At 39.5% G+C, this 24,707-nt stretch overlaps 2 protein-coding genes across 4 annotated transcripts in view; one reads left to right on the plus strand and one right to left on the minus strand.

The window, feature by feature from the left end:
- The window catches only part of CMSS1 (cms1 ribosomal small subunit homolog), a 230,348-nt gene that overhangs the window by 152,349 nt on the left and 53,292 nt on the right, over positions 1-24,707 (plus strand). The window lies entirely within an intron of this gene.
- Positions 1-24,707, minus strand: part of FILIP1L (filamin A interacting protein 1 like) — a 198,645-nt gene that overhangs the window by 149,053 nt on the left and 24,885 nt on the right. For all 3 annotated transcript variants that reach the window (XM_042866563.1, XM_042866566.1, XM_042866565.1), the window contains exon 2: positions 1,999-2,142. In XM_042866563.1, the coding sequence (XP_042722497.1) occupies positions 1,999-2,050 (52 nt within the window). In that variant the 5' untranslated portion in view covers positions 2,051-2,142. The remainder of the gene's footprint in view (positions 1-1,998; positions 2,143-24,707) is intronic.

Raw genomic sequence — 24,707 nt, forward strand, 5'->3', positions numbered from 1 at the left:
ACAGGAGTACATGACCCAACACATGTTTTCCTGCTTATAACTTGAGATGGCCATTGATAGAGTAGCAGAATCTGCCAGAATAGCAGAGACAAAAGGATTTTTTGCTTAGAACTCATGCTCTGATGGAGTCCCCAGCATCTCAGGGGAACATGGGGCTGGCACCAGGTTTCCCAGTGTAGCAGAGTAATGTGAGGATATTCCAAAGATTTTTATCTGTTTGCTTCTTCGTTTCACTGATGGCTTTTCCCCTCAAAACATCTGAACCAGAAGTCCAAAAAACGTTTGCTGAGAAAGACTTAGTTTTTACTTCAGGTGGTTTCTGTAGGTGGAATGGGAATGCTCAGTTATACCTACTTATACTTAAGGACTAGAGTGGGTGTTTTCTGTTAGTTTACCTAAAGTTGAGTAAGCTGCACCCTTGTTAATAAGTGGAGCAAGCCTTTTTGCCAATGCTACAAATCAGAAAACAAGATTCTAAAGCCTTTCATTTTGTGAATCTGCATGCAAATGGGAATAAAAATAGAAGCATGGAGGAGCGCTTGTACTACAAACCAATATAGCCTAAAATCATATTTAACCTACTGTTTCATGACTGAATGGTCATCTGATGGGTATAGAAGTGTGCTCAAATCCTAGATGTAGTTTACAATTGCCACCTCAACTTGAAGAGAAGTGAGTAATTCTTTATATCTTTTATAGGAGTATATCTCAGCAGTTGTTGCTCTCTCTAGGCTTCAGTGCAGATATAATGTAGGGCAGAAATCTTTCCTCTGTGTTTGTGGCATGTAATGCAAGTATCTCAATGAGACCATAATGAGAGTGGTATTCTAGAGAACACCAAAAGTTATCATTACATCATTATTTCCTTAAACTGACAGACTATGAAAGAAATTTAAACTCTACTGAAGATTAAGTAGTAAGAGCCCTGTTCTTCCACCACTGCCCAGATACAATGTGAGCTGCTTCTAAAGCTGGAGGCTTTTCCAATAAGGACTACTGTTTGTTTTGAACTTACTAGCTTTTAGAAGCATGGTATAAATTGAAAGGCTAGCATGTCTGCTCTTGCTTTGTCAATATTCTCTTTGTGTAACAGATACCAGCAGTCATCAATACATCCAAACACCGAAAACAAATAAACTAAAAAACTATAGAAATGTATCTTTGAAGAGGGAAAAAAAACTCACAAGAATCAGTTACATTTCTCACAAGAATTCAGCATCTGAGTTGGGGCTTTCAGGAGGCTGACCTGGGAGGTTTCCAAATATGACCCTCATAGGGATTTTCATATTGTGGCTGTTTGCACTGTCCTACAGATTGATTTTTCTTATGAAGCCCCTAGCCTGATGTTTCACCTATTAAGTTGCCCTCTGTGGACAAAACTCTGGGAACCCCTATGTTAAATAATCATCCAAGAAAATCTTTATTTTGGAAGACAGACTGAAAAAGATAATCTGTTTTGTCGAGCATTACCACACCTCTCCAAACATACAGTCTCCTCATCTAGATGATCTCATGCATATATCTGTCAAAGTTTTTGCTTTGCTTTGAAACAGCAATTGCAGCAAAACAGTAATGTATGTAACATATAAAAAGTTCTTGGGTGAGATCCAGTACAAACATCTCATGGTGAAATCATTCCTAATATTATTTAACAGGTACCTGGTGTTTGGTCCAGAGAAACCGGTCACAAGTATGTGTTCCTTAAATGAATGGAAGATATGAGCTTGGACATTCTGTGAATGTAGGGCAAGGAGACATGGATCATAATCTGTCTCTCACCAAGAGTTGTCAAGTACATTCCTCCTCTGCTGTTGGCAGTGAATTGTTGGTACTGTCATAGCTGCTAAACAAGTAGGAACTCTTCAGTACTCCTTACCAAAGTAACCTCATTTAGAAACTCTCTCTATGCTCTCTGGGAGGAGAGGGAAGCAATATTGCAAATCTCTAGCTTAAAGAAAAACATCTGGTATTACAGCAGTTAAGTGAAGGTTAACTAACCTGCTGGAGCATCACAGGCTGGAAACCTGAACGTTCTGGCAGATGTCTTCATTTTGGGAACTGAGCAGGTAGCAGTCCTGCCAAGTTGCCATGGTCTTTCTCACACTGTGGGAAGTAGCACTGCTGCCCGGAACTACAAGCATCCTAGATGAGAAAGTGAACAAGGTAAGAAGTGACTCCATAAAAGTAAATACCTAGATTAAAAAAAATAAAATCAAAAAGGAGAACAAACAGACAAAAAAGAGTAAAAAGCAGCTTGAACACAGTAGATATTGTGCTACCTTCGGGAAAAGGTGTGGGTGTTTCCAGTGAAAGAGATAATACCTACCTATGATTAAATCTAAAAGAAAAGCAAACAAACAAATAAACCCAGCAGTCTTACGCAATTATTGTTTTTCAGCTTTCAAAACTGTTGTTCTGGAAAGTTTTTGCAAATGGTTGATCCAAAACCTAGGCTGATCAAATACATAAATCTGCCTCCGGTTGCTTGGAAACAGGGAATGCCTGCTGTTAAAACTGATCCTGGAGGATCTAGGATGGAAGTTCGCACATAAAATAGACATTTTTCCCCTTTTTCCATGTCTCAGAGCAGCAACATGAGAGTCCACAGTAAGGTCTATACATCCAACCACATGCATAGTATAGAAAGTACCCTGAGGAATTTTATGACAGATAAAAGTTTATTGTAAATGCTGTATTGGCATTGGGGTTGCTGTGTCTGTACTGCTAAAAATAGGGGAAAAAATATCAGTACTCTCTGTAAAGGATAGCATGCACCCATTGCTCCTTTTTTTCTCCAGCCAGTTTATTATGGGCCATAGTAACTATGTTGTGCATCTGTTTTTGTTTGTGCTATGAGGGATAATGAGATTAAACAGTAGATATTTTGACAGAATGTGGTGGGAGTGTTTATTCTTTTGCCTTTGTTCTGTTCTCCATGCAGCCTACTTAAGTGATCGTTTTCTATATAGGTGAGTCTTACAATTTTCAAGTTTGTTTGTTTGTTTGTTTGTAAAAGATCCCTGAAAAATGAGGTGTTGTATTCCCAGAATGCTTTTTTCCTGCAGAACGTCTGTCTGTATCCACCCATATGTCATCTTTTTTCTTTGTCTGTACTCTGTCTTTGATATCTCCAGGCAACCAAGAGATTGGTCTTTAATCTATCTCGAGCTCTTGAGTATTGCTCAACAGCTGTGTAAAGCTTCTTTCTTTCTCCTTCAGTGAAGGTAGCACCAAGTTAGGAGTGTGTAATGGGTTGGGCTTTTTGCTTTTGCCAGGGGCTGTGATCTTATAGTTCTGAAGGTGGAGAGGAATGTTCCTCACTTCATTCAACACAGGTGCCTGAGAGTCCTTTCCTCCTCCAGTCCTCTTAGGATTCCCATTAGGGACTTTCTTCCCTGGCTTTTCTTCTGTGTGACCAGGTAGGCATTGTAACATGTACATGGCTGGTATGAACAGTAGCCCTAAAATATAGTGGAAAGAAATGGACCTAACACATTGTCTATTTTCTTGCTCCTTGGTCAGAGGCTGTTGTGGATCTAAATAAAAAGTTAGCCCTTCTAACCTGGTTCTTCACTGAACATTTCCTATAATGATGTCAGGCTTAATGACTTGGTTTGAGTATCATAACCTCAATGCTTGTGATTGCGCTGCGGTTGGGTCTTCAACTTTGTTCTATAGCTTGATGTTCTATTCTCCTGAAAATTAAGCTGTAATGAATGAAATGCTTACATCAGTGCTTTCTTACCAAGATGCACAGGCTGGTTTTGAAGATAAATGCTTGCCTGCAGACAATGTGCTAGGCTGAAGTTCACTTAAGAACATTTTTTTTCTTGGAATGGCTCGTGTAACTTCTTAGCATACAAGAAATTATTAAGCTTTCACTTCCTCCACTCCCATTTCCTGTTTGGATGTTGAAAGGAAGCCCTAATTGCTAATTTGTGATTAGCCAGCAACCCAGACCAAACTTATTCCCATGGGTTCACACGGTGCTTGCCTGTGCACATACTGCCTCTGTCCATAGCAACCAGTTGAGTCTCACGTTTCACGGTGGGAGCTGTAAACAACCTGCTTTTCTTCTCGGGAATTCATTGCTTGTGTTTTGGGAGCAGAGGTGAAGGAGACGTGGAAACATTGGATGCTGTGAGAGAGAGGGGAGGCGAGAGTTTCCTCAATCTTGCTTGCCCAGGAGATGGCGCTGTGCAATAGTGGGATTTTTACCTGTGATGTGGTGCTGTTGGTAGGGTGATGGTGCTTTGAGATGCGACAAATAAGCAGGGTTCTTGACTTGGTGTCAGCACAATGTCCTGTACTTCTCTTAGGAGGCCAAAGCGCTCAGTTGGTTTGAAATTTGCTTTGCACCCCCATTTCAGGGAAAGAGGTATGTATGTATAGTACATGCCTGAAAAAAATGGTCTTTAGAGCTGCTGTAGGATCCTTCTTTCTGTCCTGTACATACTGGTGTATGCTCCTGTTCACGTACCAATTGCTTTGGTATTGTGCTTGTAAACGGAGCCCGCAGAGCTTTAAGGCATCTATGACCACACCTGCAAATGCCTGAGCTGCTTCATACTGCCAAATGCAGGCCAGCACAGCTGAGCTACATCAAGAAAATCCACCTCTTCTTCCTTTTTGTAATGTTGATAAGCTTAAGAGTGTTTCCTTTTCTTCCTCAAGTAACAACCTGAGATTGAGGGAGTGTACAAACCTGAGGAGATCTTCTGATCTTGGAGAGGATTTACTGCTTTATAAAATCTGAGGTAAAATCTTCCGGTTTTAATTCTGAATAAGGTAAAAATGGGGTATTTATTTCTTACCGCACAGAAGTGTTGTTTTACAAATGTGTTCCTAACATATTTAAAGCGAGAAATACAATGTGAATGTTAAATGTTTTTGTTACTATTAATTTAATCTTAAGCGGCCTGTAGGTCTGTAACAAAGGCTTCTTAGCAAACACATGCCCTTTGAAATAACCTGACCCTTTCCACTTTTTCAATCATTAATGGTTTCCTGGCTCTGCGTTTTAGGAAATGTCGTCATAGTCTGAAGGAACCAATAAAAACATAAGTCACCTATTTTGTCTGATCATTTTATGCCAGGATATTTGAGGCGGGAAGCTGTGGAGGGACGGGAGGGGACTAATTTGTGTGGATGGAAGATGTAAAAGTTTTAATACCATTTTAGTATCGCTTTGCATATTAATCCTCTAGTGCTGTGTGAGCAATAGTATTTTTGGAGTTCACGGGTAGGGACTCAAGATAGTTTTAGCAACTAGTTAACTAGGTTCTCTCCTTCTTGACCATGCATTGCTTCAGTGCCTGAGGAAACGAATGTCACATGAACATTTTGCTCATTTTGGGCTTATGTTTTCTTCTACTAGAGAAAGAGAGTTCCTTTATTTTTATATATACATAAACATATATATATGTGTATATGGCAATATATATGGCAGTGCCTTAAAACAAAAGATAGTGGTAAAGGATTATGGAAAAAACACTCAGACATTGGATTGTTAGGTGTGGTCAATGCAGATTGTTTCTCACTATATGGGAAATATGATTACTTGAATTAAGGATCTACTGTATAAAAATCTTAATACAAAGTATTATAATAGGACATCATGAAAGGCATGCTATGTCTGTAGCACGCGTATAGTGATGCAGTGCTCCATTATAAATGCCACCATTTGCAATGGGCTAAATCCCACTATCCTTAGAAGATTTTGATTCTCTCCTTACCAAGTCAAAGCCTCCAGCAAGTGAGTCCTGACTATGATCTTTTTGGGTCTGCAAAGCCACTGTGCAGGGTAATTTTTCCCCTGCACTACTCCCTTCCCTCATGAGTTTCAAAGTACCCCTCAGAGCTTAGGTGAGCTATGTCGTTCCTGACTTCTAATGTGTGGCTGCACAGAGCTGGAAAAGGCTGCCAGTCCACATTCGTCCTCCATCTCTTCTCAGAGTTCCTTCAGAGAGAACCAAAGTTTATGTCTGTTTTTGGGAGGCAGTGCACTGTATTTTCTCTTCTCTATTCCATCAACATTGGAGACGAGTCTAATGTTTGTCAGCAATCTAGAGAAACTGAAGAATAGCACTTACTTTATCCTCCACGGCTATTTTTTTGGAGATGAACTGCACTGAGACAAACAACCACCACCAGTGCACACTGTAGCGTAATGTCTTGCACAGCCTTTCCCCTCTTTGTTCAACTTTCTGACTAGCAAAAGTAAATACAGTCTCTTCACCTTTTTGCTGTAGCCTCAAATGGAGCTGGTGTGCAGTTGTCAATTCACTAAAAATTCCACTTGTGTGTAGTCTGCAGTTCAGGCACTGCAGGCCCATGTTCAAAATTCCTTGAGGATTTCTGAAATGTACAAAAAGAGGTCATGGTTCCTGAGTTAACTTGGGATCGGAGTCCAGTCCAAAGGGGAATTACTACTGAACTACTATTTTTATGTGTTGTGAATCAAACAAGGTGTTACCACAAGAGCTGTGCAGTAGGCTAATGCCCCTCAGTGAGATTTGATGTTAATTCTTGCCAGGCATCTGTCCCATGTGGTTTTAGGAGGCTTTTTTCTCCTCCTCTAAACTTTATGCACCATATACTGGTTCTTGTTCTTTCTCCCACCATGTGTGTGCATGAATCAGCCCCATGGTGGAGGTGATACAGCCTGCTGTTTTCTACTCACAATTGTCATTTGGAGATACTGCTTTTATATTAGCAGCAGTGGCTCCCTCACTTTGTGCTTGGCAAGAAGATTGATTATCCTGTTCTTCTTCATATGTACATTTTGTCAGGTCAGGCCTAGGTTTGTCACTTTGTACCTGGCTGTGAGAGACCCCTTTCAAATACCCATTTGTGCTAGAGCTGCATGGGATTCCATATGGGAGTCAGGATCTCTGTGACATTGAGGTTATTGCTCAGTCTCCAAAACCTTTAAATATTTTAGGAGAAGCTGGGGTGAGGCATTTTTCTTCCCTAGAGTAACACCACTGGTGTCCTGAACAACCATATGCATTGAGCAGGATACAGAGGTGAAGGAAAAAGTACAATATTGCTCTTGTTGCTGATCCCCCAAATCAAATTCAGAAAAAAGTGCCCGTGGCAGGTGTTCCTACCAACTGTCCTGGGCTGCCTGAAAAAGCAAGATTCCTTCTCCTCTTGCAGTCTACCATGCCCTGATTTCATCTCCATTAAGTGGCTGTGGGCCTCAGGGATGTGGAGAATTTGGGCTTTTTTTTCTTATTTCTACTCCTTCAATTGTTGGGGCTTGAAGAAGGAGGAGAGCTGCGCGGTTAATAATTCATTTATCTGCAAATGGGAGCATTCTGATTTGTACTGACTGCAATTAAACTGTCACAAGCATGTGCACCTGTGCTTTCAAAATAAATACCTTATTCTTTCATTTAACATAATAAAATGTGACCAAAACAAGAACCAGATTTAAAAACAGCGTTAATAATTTTTAGTTCCCAGCTTGCCCTCTATTTCTCTCAGGGTGTTGCTGATGGCCGGAATTTCTTTACTTACTGTAGATACTTTGTTGGGGTTTTTGTTTGTTTTTTGTTTTAAAAAAAGAGACACACAAAAGCAAACAATAGAACTCTCCCAAACTAAAAACTATTCAATCCCACCCAACGAGATTAGTGAAATTGAAACTGGAGAGAAGATGAAGGCAGGCTATTCCCTTACATTGTATTCATCTTCTTGTGCGCTAATATGCGAGTTGGCCATAGCAGCTGTGTGAAAATGAATCTGACCCCTTCTGTTAAGCTGAATACCAATACCCTGTGGTCTCAGTGTTTACATCAGATACAAGGAAGAGGCCTTGTCTTCATAAGTGTCTGTGCGGAGCCTACAACATTTCTGGCTCTGCATAAGTAATAATAGTAATAAGGCCAAAACTTCTCCGCCAGCTAGTGAAATGAAAATGCTGTACTTCACAGCTATGTCAGTGGAGAATTATATTTCATTAGAGCTGATATTAAAAACCTGATGTCAGTTGTGAAATGTGGCTGACTTCAAATTTGCAAAGCACATAGGAAATTTTTTCGTAATGCGTTGTCACTTCAGAAGTCTGGCAGTCATTTAGGTTCACTCATAAAACTTTAAGCTCTCAAAAGAGGAAAACCCCACAGTTATTTCCCCCAAACTTTAAAAGCTTTACTCCTACTGCAAGCGCTGTTTTATAATACATATGCAAGTAATGTTCTGGATGCTTCAAATGGCAGCAGTTACAGGGGCCTTTAGTCTGGAGAACAGAATTGAGTAGTCATGAGAAACAAGGTATTTCAGACATTTAAATGGCAGCATTTTAAAAGTTTGTGAGCAAGGTAGGCAATAGTAGTCTCAATTGTTACAGGTTATTAAATATGGAAGTCTATTCTTTTGCCTATTTTTCTTCCCAATTGGTGGCTTACAGGCTTGCTTTATTGGGAATGAATATGTGCATAGCAGTTATTTTGAATGGGTTTCAGTGGGTCAATAAGCTGCATAAGTTTCTATGCTAACCTTGTTTTCACAAAATTCTGAAATTCTTTGAAACCATACTTGTACTTATTAGTCATGGTAAAGATGTGGGGTACACAGTTGTCAGCTTCTCCAAGTTCTACAGTGTGAAACTTTTTTAAAAGGGAAAAATTCTCTTACATTTGCTTGCTAGTTAATAATTAAATTTCTGATGCAGTTTGTGAATATGGTTACTTTTGTGACAGTTAGATTTATTGTAGGAAATTGTAAGTAATACATCATTCTGGATGGGTTTTTCTATTCTGGATTTTTTTTTGCTCAGATGTAGAAAACTTGTGAACATACATAGAGTGTAATTTGTAATAGAAAATGATACTATGGTTGAGTAAATCGAAGTTGTTTGTTGGCTGACAATGTAGTAGTAATAATAATAATAATGATAATAATAATGGTTAGTTTCCTACTGATTTGTTTCCTTTTCTGCTTGGTTAGTTATATTTCCACAGTGACCCAAGCTTCACTGTGCTCCCTGCCAAACATTCCACCAGGCTGTTGCATCTAACCAGAAGCAATGCTGGTATTGTATCACCAGACAAGATGTGTAATAGCAGAGTTTGCCCGTTTTTTCTTCTACACGTGCTCTGATTATAATCTTTTGTTGTCTGCTGTGACTTCTCACCAGATTTTTAGTAAACTTGGTGTCTTCAGGACTTCCCTCTCCCTTTTGGAACTGGCCAACAGTGAGTGATAAGGGACAATGTCTGACAGAGCACTGTAAAACATACAATGCAAAGCTTACTTCTTTAGGAAGCAGTAGTGAATCAACCTTGTAAATCTGTTCTTACACGTCTATCTAATGGTTCATAGTATTTCTTAAAATTCATTGCATTTCATGGAATTGAAGCAGTGAGTCCCAGTACTGTGAAGGCTGTTCAGCAGGCAGACAGTGGTGAAATGCAAGGTAATCCCTGACCAGGCAGATTTAGCTGTTTCATTTTGAATTTGTCAGCTGATTTGTACGAGCAGGTTGTCTCCAGGGTGAGGGCAAGGAGCCGGATGCTTGTGTGAGGGTTAGCTCAGCCTGTGGGATCAGGGCCTAGGTAAGGGAGTTTGTGTTAGGGTTATCAATTCTGAGGTGGGTGGAAATGAGACAGGTTGGATTTGGAAAAGTTCCTGAGGTGTGCATCTGTTCAGCTTGTTAACTTTGTGCACTCAGGGACTGTAAAACAAGGGACAAACACTTTGTTTTTCTTCTTCTTTTCTTCCTTTTTTTCTTCTGATGAAGGCATTAAAACACTCTGGAAGCAGAAAACATTCTCAACTTTTATGGATATGTGGTCAGCCAGCTCTTGCTTGTTCCTTTTATAAGCAGTGTTACTTAATTGTATGAAGTTGCTTCTCTTTGATGTCAGTGTGTGTGTTTATTCTTACTGTTGCCATGGCACTGGTAAGACAGATATGTTCTGTAGATGTGTTTGAGCTCTTATAAGATGTGAGGTTTTATTTTCAGCACTGCATTTGTAGCATGATACCGATTGCATGTTTTGCATACCTTACCGAAGTTGCCCTTATTGAAGTTTCTGTTTTATTATTTCTCATTAGCCATATGTTAGTCTGTTTTACATGCCCATGCTTGCTTGCATCCATGAGAGTTTGTATCTCCTAGGGCTTTTGTATTTTGGGGTATTTTATAGATTAGTAGATACTTACAGTTAGAGACATTATGTCATGTTTGCAATCTTATATAAACATAAACCATGGAGCCTAATCTAGCATTTCTTTATACAACTCAATAAGCCTGGCTGAGCTACAGCTTATCTTCTAAGGAGGTGCCCCATATTGATTTAAAGGCTTCAGGTGATGGAGAAACTAACATATATTACTTATACAAGTTATTAGCTATAACTCATTACTGAACATAGTCACTGTTAAAAAATGCAGCTTTTCTTAAAATAAAGTTGAGCAAAACAACAGCAGCAGCAACCACAGCCAAAATCAACCATTTCACTCTTTTTCCCCCTATAGCGAGATTTTCATCATGCCAATTCAAATCAAGTAACTTAATAGTTTAGTTTTACTTCTTGCTACAATAGAAATAACTTCTGGGAAGCCTGAAAAGTTTTTCAACTGAATTTCACAATTGGGAGTGTGTTGGAGTTTGTAGTCATTTGTGGAGCGGCCTGAGACACACTGACACCAGTGTTGAATTTCAGCTTTCCTCAGCTATGCATACCCATTATTTTAATGAGATCTATAGCTAAATTCAATGAGAATGCACTTTTACTGTCTGATGTTAGTCTGTTTACCACAGAAGAAACTGTATGTTCTGTTGAGGGGTTTCAGGAAGAAACCCAGTCACATTCTACATGCAGATATAGGATAGTATAGAAGGAAGCAAGAATTTCGTATCAATCTTTTAAAGTAGGACTTTCAATGTTGCTTTTCCCTGCTTTTCTTTCTGTCTGTCTTTCTGTCTTAAGTAGCATCCCTAAGAGCTGCTGGTAGCTCTCTAACGCCACAGCTTTGAAGGAATAATGAATAGAGAAGACCAAACTACCAAAGCAGTCATAGCTGTTGCTGAGTTAGCAGAGTCTTATAGAACATCAAGATTTTGGCAGTGGATATAAGAAAAATGCAGAAGCATTATGTGCCATTGCAGATTGCAAAATATAAAAAATCATGTTTTTGAGTTGCAGTGATGACAAACACAGAGGTTGGATAGAGGGTGGCAGCCTGCCCTTTATCAACTGGCCCTTTATATGGGATATCTACAATTTAACCTAAAAGGTGAGGTGAAGGGACAGAAAAAGCTCACGCCTCTGTTTACTTTAAAGTTTGTAGTTGCTGGAAAATACTTAGGGGCCTCTGAGTTAAAAGTAGTTACAAATGAAACTGCTACTCTCAACTGTTTCCTTAACCCTCCTAACCTGAAGTCATCCTTTGGTATGTGCACGGGCAGACAACTCTGCAATAACTTCTTTAAACTTTGCCAAGTGGGGCTATTTAAGGAAGAAGGAGCTAGTGATTTGTGTCATGCCTCTTCACGTTGGTATGTTCTCATGGCTTGTTTCTTTTTTGTATGTTACCATGAGATGAAGAGACTGTTTTTCCCTATGTATGTACAAAACATTCGTTTCTAAACTCTAGACTTTTTCTGACTGTTGGTATGCTCAAGTGTCATTCAAGTTGACAAACGTGAGTAAGAATCAACCCAATCTTGGTCACGGCTGTGGCAGGTGGGTTTGTTACCATCCTTTCGTTGGGTGACCCATTTCCCGTTGCAGATATAATCTGAAGACTATTGTCATTTGCTTTGTTCTTAATTCATGTGCTGTTTATAAGCTGATTCTTGTATTTGTTATGAACATGTGTTCTTGGGCCATCTGTAGTTTTGTTGGGGTTTGTTTTTTTTGTTTTGTTTTGTTTTGTTTTTTTAGGATTTGGTGTTTATTCCTGCTGTAAAACGCTTTCATAACAGCTTTTCTTGTGTTGATTTCCTGCACTTATTTATTACTTTGAAATTTTGAAATTTGTCTGCATCACTGCTGTTTCCTAACTGTGAAATGAACTTTCCAGTAATCTGTATGTTGATTTTTTTTTCGTTATTGTTTTTAAAATCTTGTTCTGCTTTTCAATCACCCCTTTTATTTTATTTCTTTTTGCTGGTGTATTTTTTTTTTTTTAAGTGACAAACCACTATATGAAGTGATACAGAAATCCAGAAACTTTTCAGTTTAATTCACTTCTTCGGGGAGTATGCTATAAACAGTCTCTGCTTGTAAAAGAGAAAGACTATATGCTGTCAACAAAGAGGAGGTACATTTCCTATTTAAGAAACAAAGTGAAAAAACTGCAAATTGTCTGAGGGCACTTGGGGCTGCCCCCTTCCAGGAGTCCTGGGCAGGCAAGGTGAAGCACAGACACGCACGTAAACCAGGCATCAGAGTAACTGCGACCTGTGAGGCCTAATGCAGAATAACGCTGTTGTTTGCATACACAGGACTCTCGTTATCCCTCACTGTCCAAATCCTGTCTTCTGAACTATACTTTAAACACAGTGCTTTGCTTATTCCTAATGAAATTATTTGTTGGCATCTAGAATTGTGTGGAATCCTCTTTTTTTTTTTTTTTTTTTTTTTTGTTAAAGCAGAAATAGCAAAAGTCATAAGAGCATCAGACTGAAAGATGTTTTGGCTCTTTAACTTTAAAGAAATAGTAACATCAGCTCAGTTGAGCTCCCTGGTTCACATCTGGTGAAAGAGAGATTACATATTTTTCCCCATGCTTGGAAAGAGTTGGTCCCCAAAATTTCATCAGGCTGCTGTGTACAGGCCTCATTCAGCCTTATGTACCCAGATTGACCAGAAGGGCCAATGTCTGTCTTGTCTTCTCTTGAAGTGATGTGTTAAATCAGTTAAAATGTTCCCTTGTGTCAAATTAAGCTCATGAAGTATTGCTTGGGCCAGGCTGGAGAGAGGAAGAGTAAGTGTTAAATTAAACGTTAAATTCTTCAACCATTAATAAACTAAAAGTTGGTGATTGCAGAAAAATGCCTAATGCATTCTCTTCTAAAAAGAAGGATGATGGAATTCAGAAAATTCGGTTTTTGAGCATTTATTTTCATGCTTTCTGTGAGGATTGTTTGGTCTGATCCTGGTTTCTCTGTTTGTGTTTCTGATACAAATGCCTTTCATTCTTCCTCTAAATTATACCAAATGCTCAATAGGAAGAGCAGATGTTTTCCAATTATAAAAGAAAATATATTGAAAAGGAAAATAAAGCTAGGAGGGAGTTTAGGTTGTCAGGTCACTCTTGCACAAGGAACATCTTAGGTTATGTGAGCACAAAGGCAAATGGGGAATCCTAATGAGTACATTGCCTCCCAGGCCTGTAGAACAGGAGCCATCAGTCCACCAGAGGCCCAGCTCCACAAGCCCAAAGGAGCACGAGGGCACAATGGCAGGCAGAAGCCCAAATTAAAGTCTCCAAGGAAGGGACGTCTGGTCTGGACCCTCCCCAGGGCTGCCCTAAGTATAAACTCCATCCAGATGAGTTGATGCCAGAGCACATTTTAGACAGAAAGGGATTGCTGCTGAGGTCCTTGGGATGCACATTGGCATGCAGGGCAAGAATATATGAAGATTACGCAGGACTTCTTATAGTATGTTAGGGAAGGAACCAAAGGGTAAAAGTCTCCTAATGAGAGATGGTAGACTGGCATTCGTGTACGTTTCTAGGTTTCGTACAACAGCAGGTGAGCAACTGGAGCTTGAGTTAGTAGTATTAATATTAAAGCAGTGGAAGAATGTAAAGTGACCTGACATTGACAGATAAGCAGTGACGTCCCATTGTGTTCTTTGAGTCACTGACGTACTTTTTATCCTCCCTGTACTCCCTTATGTTTTGGCTATTCCACATAGAGCTGTAATCAGAGTCCAGAGTACTCCAATAGCAGAATTAGATAGAACACAACTTCCATCTCTGCATGGACGTGCTTGTAGCAATTATTTGCAGAAAAATGCAAATAAAATGCAAAAAAAAAAAAGTCTATGAATTCCAAATATTGTTAAAATAACACATGCAGCTTATTTTGCAGCTGCGTGCAACCACCCATTTGCTTGATCATTAGCCAGTTTAGCTTGTTAGAATTTGCCCAGTGGCTAGTTTTTATTCATCACCACTCTTGTAAAAGCATCTATTAATCATGGTTACTTTCCTTTGAATTTTAAAATCTTGATAGAGTGGATGACCCATTTTGTTTTAAGTTAAGAACAAAAGCAGTTTCTCTGCTTCTTGACTTTTTTTTTTTTTTTTTTTTAACCTCTTCCTTAAAGGAGAATCTTTCAAAACAAGTTTCTAGCTTTAATTTTCATCCCTTTGAACAACTTTTTGACTATTTAGTAAGAAAGAAGACAGAAGAAAATTCTGCATGGAGAAAATTCAGATACTTACTAAGGTGTCACCAAATCAAGATGGAAATCTGGAGTAGCAGAATAGTTTAGTTTGGAATTTAGGCAAACTAGTAATGGGAGAGGATGGACAAGTTTTTGTCTTTTAACGAGCACTACTGTCCAAGTCTTGAATTTTATGTCTTTGGCAACAGAAGTTACCCTGAAGAACACCACAGAAGTTACCCTGCAAAACACCATGAAGGAAGGAATGTGGAGGAAGCAGGACTTTTGTCCTTACTTTAGGAAAAAGTTCTATTTTAAAGTATTGAATCTCCAGCATTAACTCTGATACCATAATACCATACAAGATGACTTCACTCGTGGTCACTTGTTGAGGTCAAATGAGTGGACTGTGTAATGATAATGTGGGTTTGTTTTTGTTTTTGTTTTTTGAAGGTTTTGTGTAAGCTCCTGTGTGAGAATGCTGTAGTACAGGTCCATCTGTTTAATACTATCAGGTGCTGATGTTAAATTTGGCTGCAGCTTTTGTTGTGTTTTGATGATGGATTCTATGAGCTCTGACCTCTGGAACAGGGTCAGTTTGAAGCTGGTCTTTACAGGTGTACTATTAAATCAGCAACATCTGAGATCCCAACTGACTCACTGGTTGTGTGAAGGCCTCCTTTTTTTTTTTAACTTTGAGGGTAACAGAGCACTGGAACAGGCTGTCCAGAGAGGTTGTGGAGTTTACTTCTCTGGAAATATTCAAGATTCGGCTGGATGCTTTACTGTGCAACCTACTCTAGGGAACCTGCTGTAGCACAGAGGTTAAACTAAGTGATCTCCAGAGGTCTCTTCCAAAAACCTCTATAATTTCGTGAGCTCATTGTGCTCTCGTGGCATTTGCTACAGGATCTTTCCATCAGTGGAAACTGAATTTCAAGGATTGTTTTATTTGCAATTGAGCAGTCCTTCAGGAGGGAGCTCTATAATGACTTGTTTAATGGGCTAACTCCTTGTTATATTATACAGTCATCTCTCATTTAACTGATGGCTATCTGGGTTTCAGATTAGCAAGACCATGTCTTCTCCTGGTACTCTCTGCTGCGTTAAATTGTTGTAATATCAGGAAAGCAGAGTCAGGGCTGAGCTAATGACGGTGCCCATCACTCACAGAATCACACACTGTTTCTTGTGAAAATCTAGTTATTCATCCTCAAGAAATAATATGGCATATGCATGCTTTAGCCTGACTTTACATACAGTTAGTTTGCTTTGGGTTACAGTATTGTCTGGGTATTTTTTTTTCAGTTACCTATCAAATGAAGAGTTGGCTTAAGACGGTTCTGGCCTTTCATCAGAATGTCAGTGATGAGGGAAAATGTTCGTCAGATTTGTCTTTCTTTAGTTCTTTCATCTTTAAGTTTGTAGAAGCCCTCATGAACTGAACACATTTTCCAGGTAGTCATGGAGACATGCAACCAGCATCCATATCATAAATGATGTCATTTCACCAGATTGTGAGAGGTTCACTCCTTCTCCTGTGGACCAGGTTTTTAGGTGGTAACTTGAAAGCATCTGGTTTATTCCTTTCCATGTCTTACACTTTCCCTGTTCACCTTTACTAATTTATAAAATAGCAGAGCTGGATTACAGGAGGCGCGTAAGCCACACTTGAACCTCTAGTTTACCTGGGGCCGTACTTGCATTAGAATAGAAAGAGAAGCGTTGGCTGACTCTGTTTAGATCAAAAAAGATTTCAGGATGAAGTGTGGCTCCATATAAAACCAGTGTCCAATAGTGACAGGTGAGCATGTTGTGTATAGTTTTACTGAGGTTGATGATGTGCTCAGCAGAGATTTCTTTTACGTGCTTTATTTGGGTGTAGATAAAGAAGAAAATACTCTCTGGGCTTCTTGCAGCTTATCTAAGTCACCTAAAAGGCAAATTGCTTCTTTTGGGGTGTTGCTTTCCTGGTCTCCATCTACTCTGCCAAGACTTTATTGAGGCCAATAGCCTGGCAAGGACGTAAAGATTTACCAGATGAGTGCACCTGGGTTGTAGGAGGATGGGCACTGGGACTGCTGCAGGGTCTCTGCAGCAATTGCAGTGTGAATACTTTGGAAGCATATTGCTCCTTGCCTGTGTAGTGAAACCACTCTGCAGTTCCCATGTTCCTCTCACATCTCTCAGGATTGAAATTTCCTTGTCATTAAAAGCAAGTGCAACACATGCATCTATTCAGTCCCACTCTGTTACTTGACCCAGTGAAATTCATAGCATGAGCAGGGAAAAGCTGCCATTGGAGACATTTTTCCATCTCCTTAACATTCACTACAGACAGCTTTTCTCCATTATCTCCTTTTTCATGGCTGGGAGACAGTTCTGGTTGGTGATCCTATATCAGCGAGGAGGTCATGCTGTGAGTTAAGGATGTGGCTACTTTTATTTCTCCTTACCTGAAGAATGAGAGGCAGCAGGCAGTATTCAGCTGCACTGAGTGAACAGTTTCTGGGCTTGAAAAGGAAGCCAGAAACTCTGCTAACAAATGAGTAGCTCTGTTTTGTTATCTGTCTTGGGTGAATGCAGATCACAAATTCAGTGATCAGTGTTCAGTGCTTCTGCTGCGCTACTTGTGGTACCAGCTTCACAGTTACTGCTTCTCTTACAGAGAGATCTGAAAGCTTGTCCCACACACATGATATGGAGTTACCATCAGTCTTGATAATGGATGTTTTTCTGCTGTTTCTTCTTGATGGAAAGCACACTGAGTTGTGAACAGACCATTTGGTATAAAACGTTCATCAGGAATTGAGAAGACCTGGGGTAATGCCTCTGCCAGTCAAACATTTTAGCAGTCAATAAACTAGAGCCTGTACTTAGAAATCAGTCTCTTATGAGATTAAATCCAGGTCTTTTCTTATATAGAGAGTATATCAGAGACTGGTAGGTGTTTTTTTCAGTTCTACAATTTTTTTATTCATATAAACTGTCCTCAGAGACTTTTTAAAACATCTCTAACAGTTCTTACTGGGGGCAGAGATGTATTTGTGCAGCCATGTCAGCTGAGCTGGAGATAATTCCACAGGTGTATAAGCACTTTTTTTTTTTCTTTAACTGTAACTTAGCAAAAAAAAATTCCTTTTTCTTTTTTTTTTTTTTCATGCAAAAGCAAATGCTATTCTTACTTTTGTGTGTCTTATTTTTCAGTAAGTGTTTTCAATATGTGTTCTCTGTGGAGTTAAGAAATAATGTTCAAACAATATGTATGGGTCTAGAATACTGCTTTACATTTGGAAAAGAAAGACCAACTCATTTATTCAGAGGACAAGCTACTGAACTGTCTGTAGACTTTGTGGCTTAACCTTTTTGGAGAGAAGTCGGTTATGTATGTTATATTATACTGATGTTAAAACTTGCTGTTTGTAAAGTATCATGGGAGAGAGAATGTGGAGTACTTAGAAATCCTAAGGAATATGAAATTCTGGCCTTCACGAGGATGTTTTCAATGTTAGGCACTTGTGAAAAACTATCGCGGGTCATTCTGAGAGTGATGCCTCCTATTTATCTCCACAGAAACTACAACAGTTAAAAGAGCACAAGAGCACTATTGGGTAGAGTAAATTCTCAGCTGCAAAATATTATTTTTCAATATAGGTGCCACCACTAGCTATGCATTTTTGCCAGCGTTGAGCAAGAGCCTGCATGCTGCACACGTCAAAGTCTGAATCAGTGGCAGTGCCCCACTGCTGAAATGTACCACCTACCATCTCACTGTGCTCACATCCACTGTTTGGTCTCCAGAAACGTTCAAATATCAATGAATATCAGTGGGTGTTTTTTTGTTTTTTTGTTTTTTTTTTTCCCCTCATGGAAGAACTTGGTGACACACCTTTGTTTCTTCCACACTTCCATGTCAGATACCATTCTGTCAGACTACTCCTCAACTGCCATCTGTTTCACAGCAACAACACATAAGGGAATATTGGTGGGAAGGGTCTGCCTCTACTCCCATAGCACCTACATTCACCTCTCATGTTGTGGGCCAACATCATGAAATAAGAGGCATTACTTTTGGAGCACCCCTCATAGCAGCTCAAAATACTTTTGAGGAAGTTCAGTCTCAGATTCGTTTTGTTTTTTAATGGAGAAATTTCAGTAACAAGGAATTAAACTTTGGTCCCTCGAGAACCAATAGGAAGTTTGCAGTTTAATGCAATGTGACTTAGATTTGGCTTATGGTATTTATGATCCTTGGCCTGGATTCTTCTCTGAGTTACACCAGTGAAGCTTGAAAATGGTTTGCTGGCTATTGACAGTAATCTGCAGTGGTGGGTTACTACCAATAAAAGTTCTCCAGAGAGATTTAGTATTTGTTGAGGAAAGCTTTGGGAGGATTGTCTCTGCTGATCCCACTCCTCAGGCACATTAGAAGAGGAAAGATGAGGCATTCTGCAAGCAGTTGGGATGGAGATACAGAGAACTTTGTACCTCAAGCTTTCTGAGCTTTACCTAGACGTCACCTGAGAGTAAATATGAAATATCCTTCCATTTTGACTGCTTTTCCATCTGTGGAAATCGGTGATGAGATATTATTTGACATGTCTCTAGGAAGATAAATCTTTGTCTTGGATGTTCTTGCAAGTCTGTGCTGGCCGTTCAAATGCATCTTTGAGGATAGAATTGCGGGAGGATTCTGGCTTCTGTTACTGATGATATTCTAGAATTGGTTCACTCTCCCAGTGAGGTAGTCAAAGCAAGCAAGTAGTTAATGCTTCAGCTCTTCCAGATGCTTTGGCATTAATTAAGAGGAACGGAATTGATAAACATGCTAATTATTCTGTTACATTTTTTCCCCCAAAGTAAAATTCCCAAGTTACAGGAAGGTTATGGAAGTATTGCAACAATGCTCTTTAATGAGAAATCTCAGCAGCAAGAGGATGAAGATGACTATCTGTAATGGGAATGCATGACTTACTACCAAACATCAAGAAATATCCATAATAGGAATTGTGTTTTATAGCCTTTTTAATATGAAGCCAACAGATCTAACAATCCTGTTACACAACATACTTATGCACTTCGCTAAGTTTTGATTACTAGACTCCCCAAAGAGTCTAAAAGAAAGGAAATAAAAAGCCCCTGACACTCGTGTTGCTGACCTCCTTCCAACCTGCCAGCAGTTCTTGTGACATTTTTATTGTTTGGGGAGCAAAATACAAAAACTGTCTGCAAGGACATCGGATCTCAGCTATTCTGCACTCTGCTGTTGCTGGAGGCTGTGAAATTTGCACTTCATTTTTGGAATGCAGCTTCAGGCATGGGCCAGGGAAATGCTTTTTAAATGTTCTTTACCTAAAATTATAGGTAAATCCCACAGGGTTTTTAATAACTTATAGTGTCACTCTGGTTACACATGATAACCATTAATAATGCCATGTTCTATCTCATGCAAGATTACAGAGCTTGAGAAACACTGTACTTTGGAAATTCACATTAAATATTTTTCCATGATTCACTTGACTGTAAGTCTTGTTATTCATTTACTTTTAAAACACAATACAAAAGAACTTGTTAATCACTGGAATGAAATGTAATTGATCTAACTGCTGCGTTGGTTCAATTTTTTTGATTTATTCTGTTTAGCCATAAATATGTGTAATGGCCTCAGAATTGCCTCGTGCTAAGAGAAAAATCCCTATATAAGTCAGAGGCATACCAAGGACCGCCAGCAGAGCTCATCACCTCAAGGTGTGAGAGAGGGTGTGAGCAATTGGGGCTAGCTAAAGGATGAGAAGAGTTGGCACGTTCAGGTGAGAGGCTACAAAGAAAGCAAGGACCCAATCAGTTTTAATACAGATTACAGAGAGATGCAGAGTGGTACAGTTACAGGAATAAGTAGATTGATTTGCTTACTATCTGCGCTCAGTGTGTCTTTACGAAGACTCTTCCTTTACTACTTCTGTAGGTGCAAGGCAGAAATAAAGCAATGCACTTATAGACTTTTTCTCCTCCCCCTCATTTTTTGATGGCTAATAGCAGTGGTGGATTTCTGCAGCTGTCCCTGGGTGTGCTCAGGGAATCAGCTGCGAAGGGTTTTTCCTAGTTCATGTGCTAGGTGGAAATCAGCTCAAGTCCATCTGCAAAATTAGCCACCCTTTTTGTGTTAAAGGCATCTATGCAAGTAAAAAGAGTTCAACTTCAGGCATATGTGTGTTTCCTAATTTGTGCTTTCAGTGAAACATGTATGAAAACATGGCATAGCCTTGTAATAAAGCAAGTGAGTCATCTAAATGTATATCATTGGCTTGTATAGGGCAAACATTCATTTTTCTGTCACGTTGTTGTTGTTTGCTTGTTTTAAGGCCATCTTTTGCACTGTTTGCTATGTTTAGTTTTTCTGGGTTTGGATTTGGTTTGAAGTAAGTTCTGAAGTAAGATTGAAGGAATACCTTAATATGAATTATGCATAATAATACAAAATGGTGTCATTTGGTGCTGGTACTGTACAGATGCTTCATTTCTGTGTAACTTGCTTCCTATGTCAGTGGCTATACTTAGTCCATCCATTTTCCTTCCATTTCCCTGATGTCTCGTATCCACAATAACTGCATGACTTGTAACTCTACTCATTCCTTCCTGTCTCCAATGCAAGTAAAGTGTGGTAGTCTAGGATAAAACTATTGCTTGCTAACAGTTCTTTGAATGTGCCCTCACAGATCAAAATGCCTGGAGGAATTCTTCAGAGAATCATGGTTAGCATTTCTTGAATTTTCCAATTAATATCACTCCTTTGGTGAACTGTAACTTTTTTAATGTCTTTGTAGCATTTCATTTCTGTTCCACTGGGATAGCCCAGTTTCCAGCCTCTCATTTTTTTATGTAGCTCAGCTGTAGCTACATGCAAGCTATGAGAACTCTGTTCCTTCCTGAGAAGATGCACCTCCTTGTCTGCTCGGTGAGGAGCATAATCTATTTACATGTGGTATGTCAGAGTTTGGAGCCCAAGGCCAGAGTGCATTGCCAAGAGAAAATCCAAAGCTTCCTTCTCAGCAGGCCATTTTCCTCTTTTTGACACAGAAGTGGTCAGAACAAGCATCTTCACTCACAAATGAAAATGCAGGATGATGACAATAGCTGATAGTATCTTTCTTGTGGCAGGGGATTGCTTCACATCTCTCAGTCTTGAAGAAATCTGTTTCATTGCTGTGGTTTGGCCATCCACAGAAAGTACCTCTGCTTCATAGCAAACTGTGGTGACTAATGAGGGATTCCCCACTGAGGCCAATTAGAACCTTGCAGTAGCTCCTTGCTCAGACAGAATAGAATGGAAACTGCGTTTTCCACCATAGAGACTGGAAATATTCACTGGAAATGAATAAACTAGTATTTTTAAAGCAAATGCTGTGCTCCCTGTAGGTGATCTTGCATACCTGCATCTCACTGCATACCATCCATCCAAGTCCATCCAGTGAAAGTCCATCATGCCCTGGGTTTGCAGGACTTGTTTTCCATATGCCTAGTGAAGCCTTGCCTATCAGCTGAACCATTTTCTGTGACTCCTCTGACCCAGTTTTCTGTGCAGTTCTTGTGGGAACCAGCTGTCTGTAGTCCTAAAGAAACCCTGCTCTTGGTAAGCCACGCTTGCACAGCATGGTTTAAATTCCTGTTCTTGGCAAGTCTTGTTCAGTGGCTTCAGGGCAGTGAGCTGGCACGTTCCTGGGGACCCTACAAGGTGTGTTGGTTGAGCCTGGTATGGTGGTTTTCCATATTTTCCACAGTCAGGTTCCTTCAGCCAAGAATTCCAGGTTCATAACTGGAATTTTAAAATGTGCATCTTTAGTCTGGAAAAGTTTTTTTTTTTTGAAATGTCATTTCAGTCCCACATCCATACAGAGATTTGCTTCTCTGAATCTGAGTTACACAGTAAGTTTCTGGGCTAATACATACATAGAAATGCATCATCTTTGCTTCTAACTACAGATTATACTTCAGTTTCTGCATAATCTGGTGACACTTATGAGAGAAACAGGATAAATATACGTTACCTTTATTGGGTATTGGAAGTTCTCAGAAGAAAATGGATGCAAGGTTGCCTGTTCCTTTGTGTTCTAAAGAGGGTTAGATTTTTGAGGGAGGCCGTGAGGTTGATTCTGACCTACTATCTGTGCATGTCCCCGTTACACAGCCATTTTCTCACATGCAGTGCTTCTCCTGGGCTAATTGCCTTTAAAAGCGTGTTAAGTTCCATGTCATGTCAGGAAATGAAGCTGGTTTCCTTTGCTCCCTTGCTCTCTTCTCAGGCACTAATATCCTTGCCTTAAGAACTTCCACTCTGCATGTAGGTGTGTTTCTTCAACCACCCACAATAGGTTTTAGCTGTGGGAGTGTACAGTGCTCTTCATTTCCATGTTGAAAAGGCCCTTCTTTACCGTTTTTTCAGCTTGGAGGTGGTCCCATTGTGTGGCAGGTTGCCATTTATTTGTACATTGTTATTAATATGTTAGAACTGCCAATGGGCATTTGGATTCATTCCTTTCATGAATTTAGGTAACCCTCCAGTACCTTCTCTAAATGACTATTCCCAGTCTTGAGGTCTGCAGAGTGGCTAACAAGATCCACATCTCTTTGAGTACTGTTGTAAAGGACGTTAGTTGGGGTTCACTTCCTGCTCTTTTTGCTGTGCTGCTAGACTCTATTTCAGGTGAATTAGGCATGGGAAGGTTCCTTGTAGTGTTACCATGAAGGTGAACTCTCATTTGGAGAAGAAAGGGAACATTATTTTCTGGTAACTTTTGTTCATTTTCTTTATACACTGACACAGCTAACCTTCCTGTCTGTTTGCCACAGGGTCCTGCTAGGATATTTAGAGGACTGTGCATTTTAAAGAAACTGCTGTGATCCACCAATACTTGTGTGTAGATTGTCAGTAACTTTATGGTATTGTGGAAGAGTCATAGCGATGTCACTGTTCTCAGTTCAAAGCAACTGTTTTAATCACGTGTCCATAGTGCAGAAGGCAGTCTGAGGACATTGCTATTGATGCTGGAAGTCCTGAAAGCACTGTGGTTTGTGCGACTTCTTACTTACAGCCATGGCATGATAAACATTACGATGACATGGTCAAAGTAATCCTTAGTTACTGACCACTAACTTCTGTTTAAAAAAAAAGGTTGTGACAAAACCCCCAACTACCTGAAATGCTTCTAATTCAGATCCCAACTCAGACAAATCAAACTGCAGTTTGGATTAGCTGGCTAATGTGGAAGATTGGCTTGACCTGTAGTGGTGTTGCTGGTTAGTATATGTCAGCTCCTTGTTTTCCTCTGGCAAAAAAAGCCTTTTTGTATGGCCACCTTCATGTTACCTTTTCTGCACTTCTCTGTATTACAAAATTTGTGTAGTTTCTTCTTTTGTTTTATTTTTTTTTAACATAATCTTAAGAAAGTGGAGAGGAGAAAAAAAAAATAACCAAAAAAAACCTCTACTTTTAATCCCAGCCCTATGACTATGCTATTTTCTTTCCTTTAATTATTAGCCCCAAACACAAGAGAGTATATGAAGCTCAGTGCTGGCGTCATGCAGTGTGCTAAACCTTGCATAGCAGTGATGTAAATGATACAATAAAAAGCACAGAAGAAACTAATTGCTCAATTTTATATCCAAAAGTGGGGGTAACAGTGTTTTCTTAGTTTCTAGGATTGGCTGTATTCACTAATGCTCAGTGATTAAATTCAGTAGGGACTAGACAGTAGAGGGGCCTTTGGATCCTGCTCTGAAAATGCAGTCTTGAGCTATTTTGCATCTGGAAGGAAGAAAGTTCCAAATTTTGAGGTCAACCATATTAACAAACCTCTGCAAATATATTTTTAGTTCACTGAGTGAAAGTCAGATTTGGCTGGTGAAGGCTGGGTTTCCTTCTGTTAAGTGTGTTAGCTGGTAATTTATTACAAAATGAGGTGTTTTGTTTCCCATTTTTCTTGCAACTGGCAAGGCGCAAAACTTCCAGTTTGCAGTTGGCCTCAGGGAAGACTTCTCCCTGCTTCCTCTCAAATTCTTGTCTGAAGCTTGTCAGTAACTTTATGGTACTGGGTAAAAGTCAGAGAGATGTCACTGTTCTCAAGAAAAAAAAAAAAAAAAAAAAAAAAAAGAAAATCTCTAGTTCTTATGTAGATTCGAAGTTGCAGATGTTAGCCATTGTCTTCTCAAGAATGAAATTTAATTGTTATATGCTACTAAGACTTTAAGATAGTCATGGGAATATTATCTCACTGTAAAAATAATTGAAACCTCCTTTCAGGATAATGCACATGTGGCTAATATAGACATTGGCCACAGAAGTTACATCTGGGG

Source organism: Lagopus leucura, unplaced genomic scaffold (assembly GCF_019238085.1).
Source record: "Lagopus leucura isolate 7727_CA_CO unplaced genomic scaffold, USGS_WTPT01 Super-Scaffold_100001, whole genome shotgun sequence".
Taxonomy (NCBI): domain Eukaryota; kingdom Metazoa; phylum Chordata; class Aves; order Galliformes; family Phasianidae; genus Lagopus; species Lagopus leucura.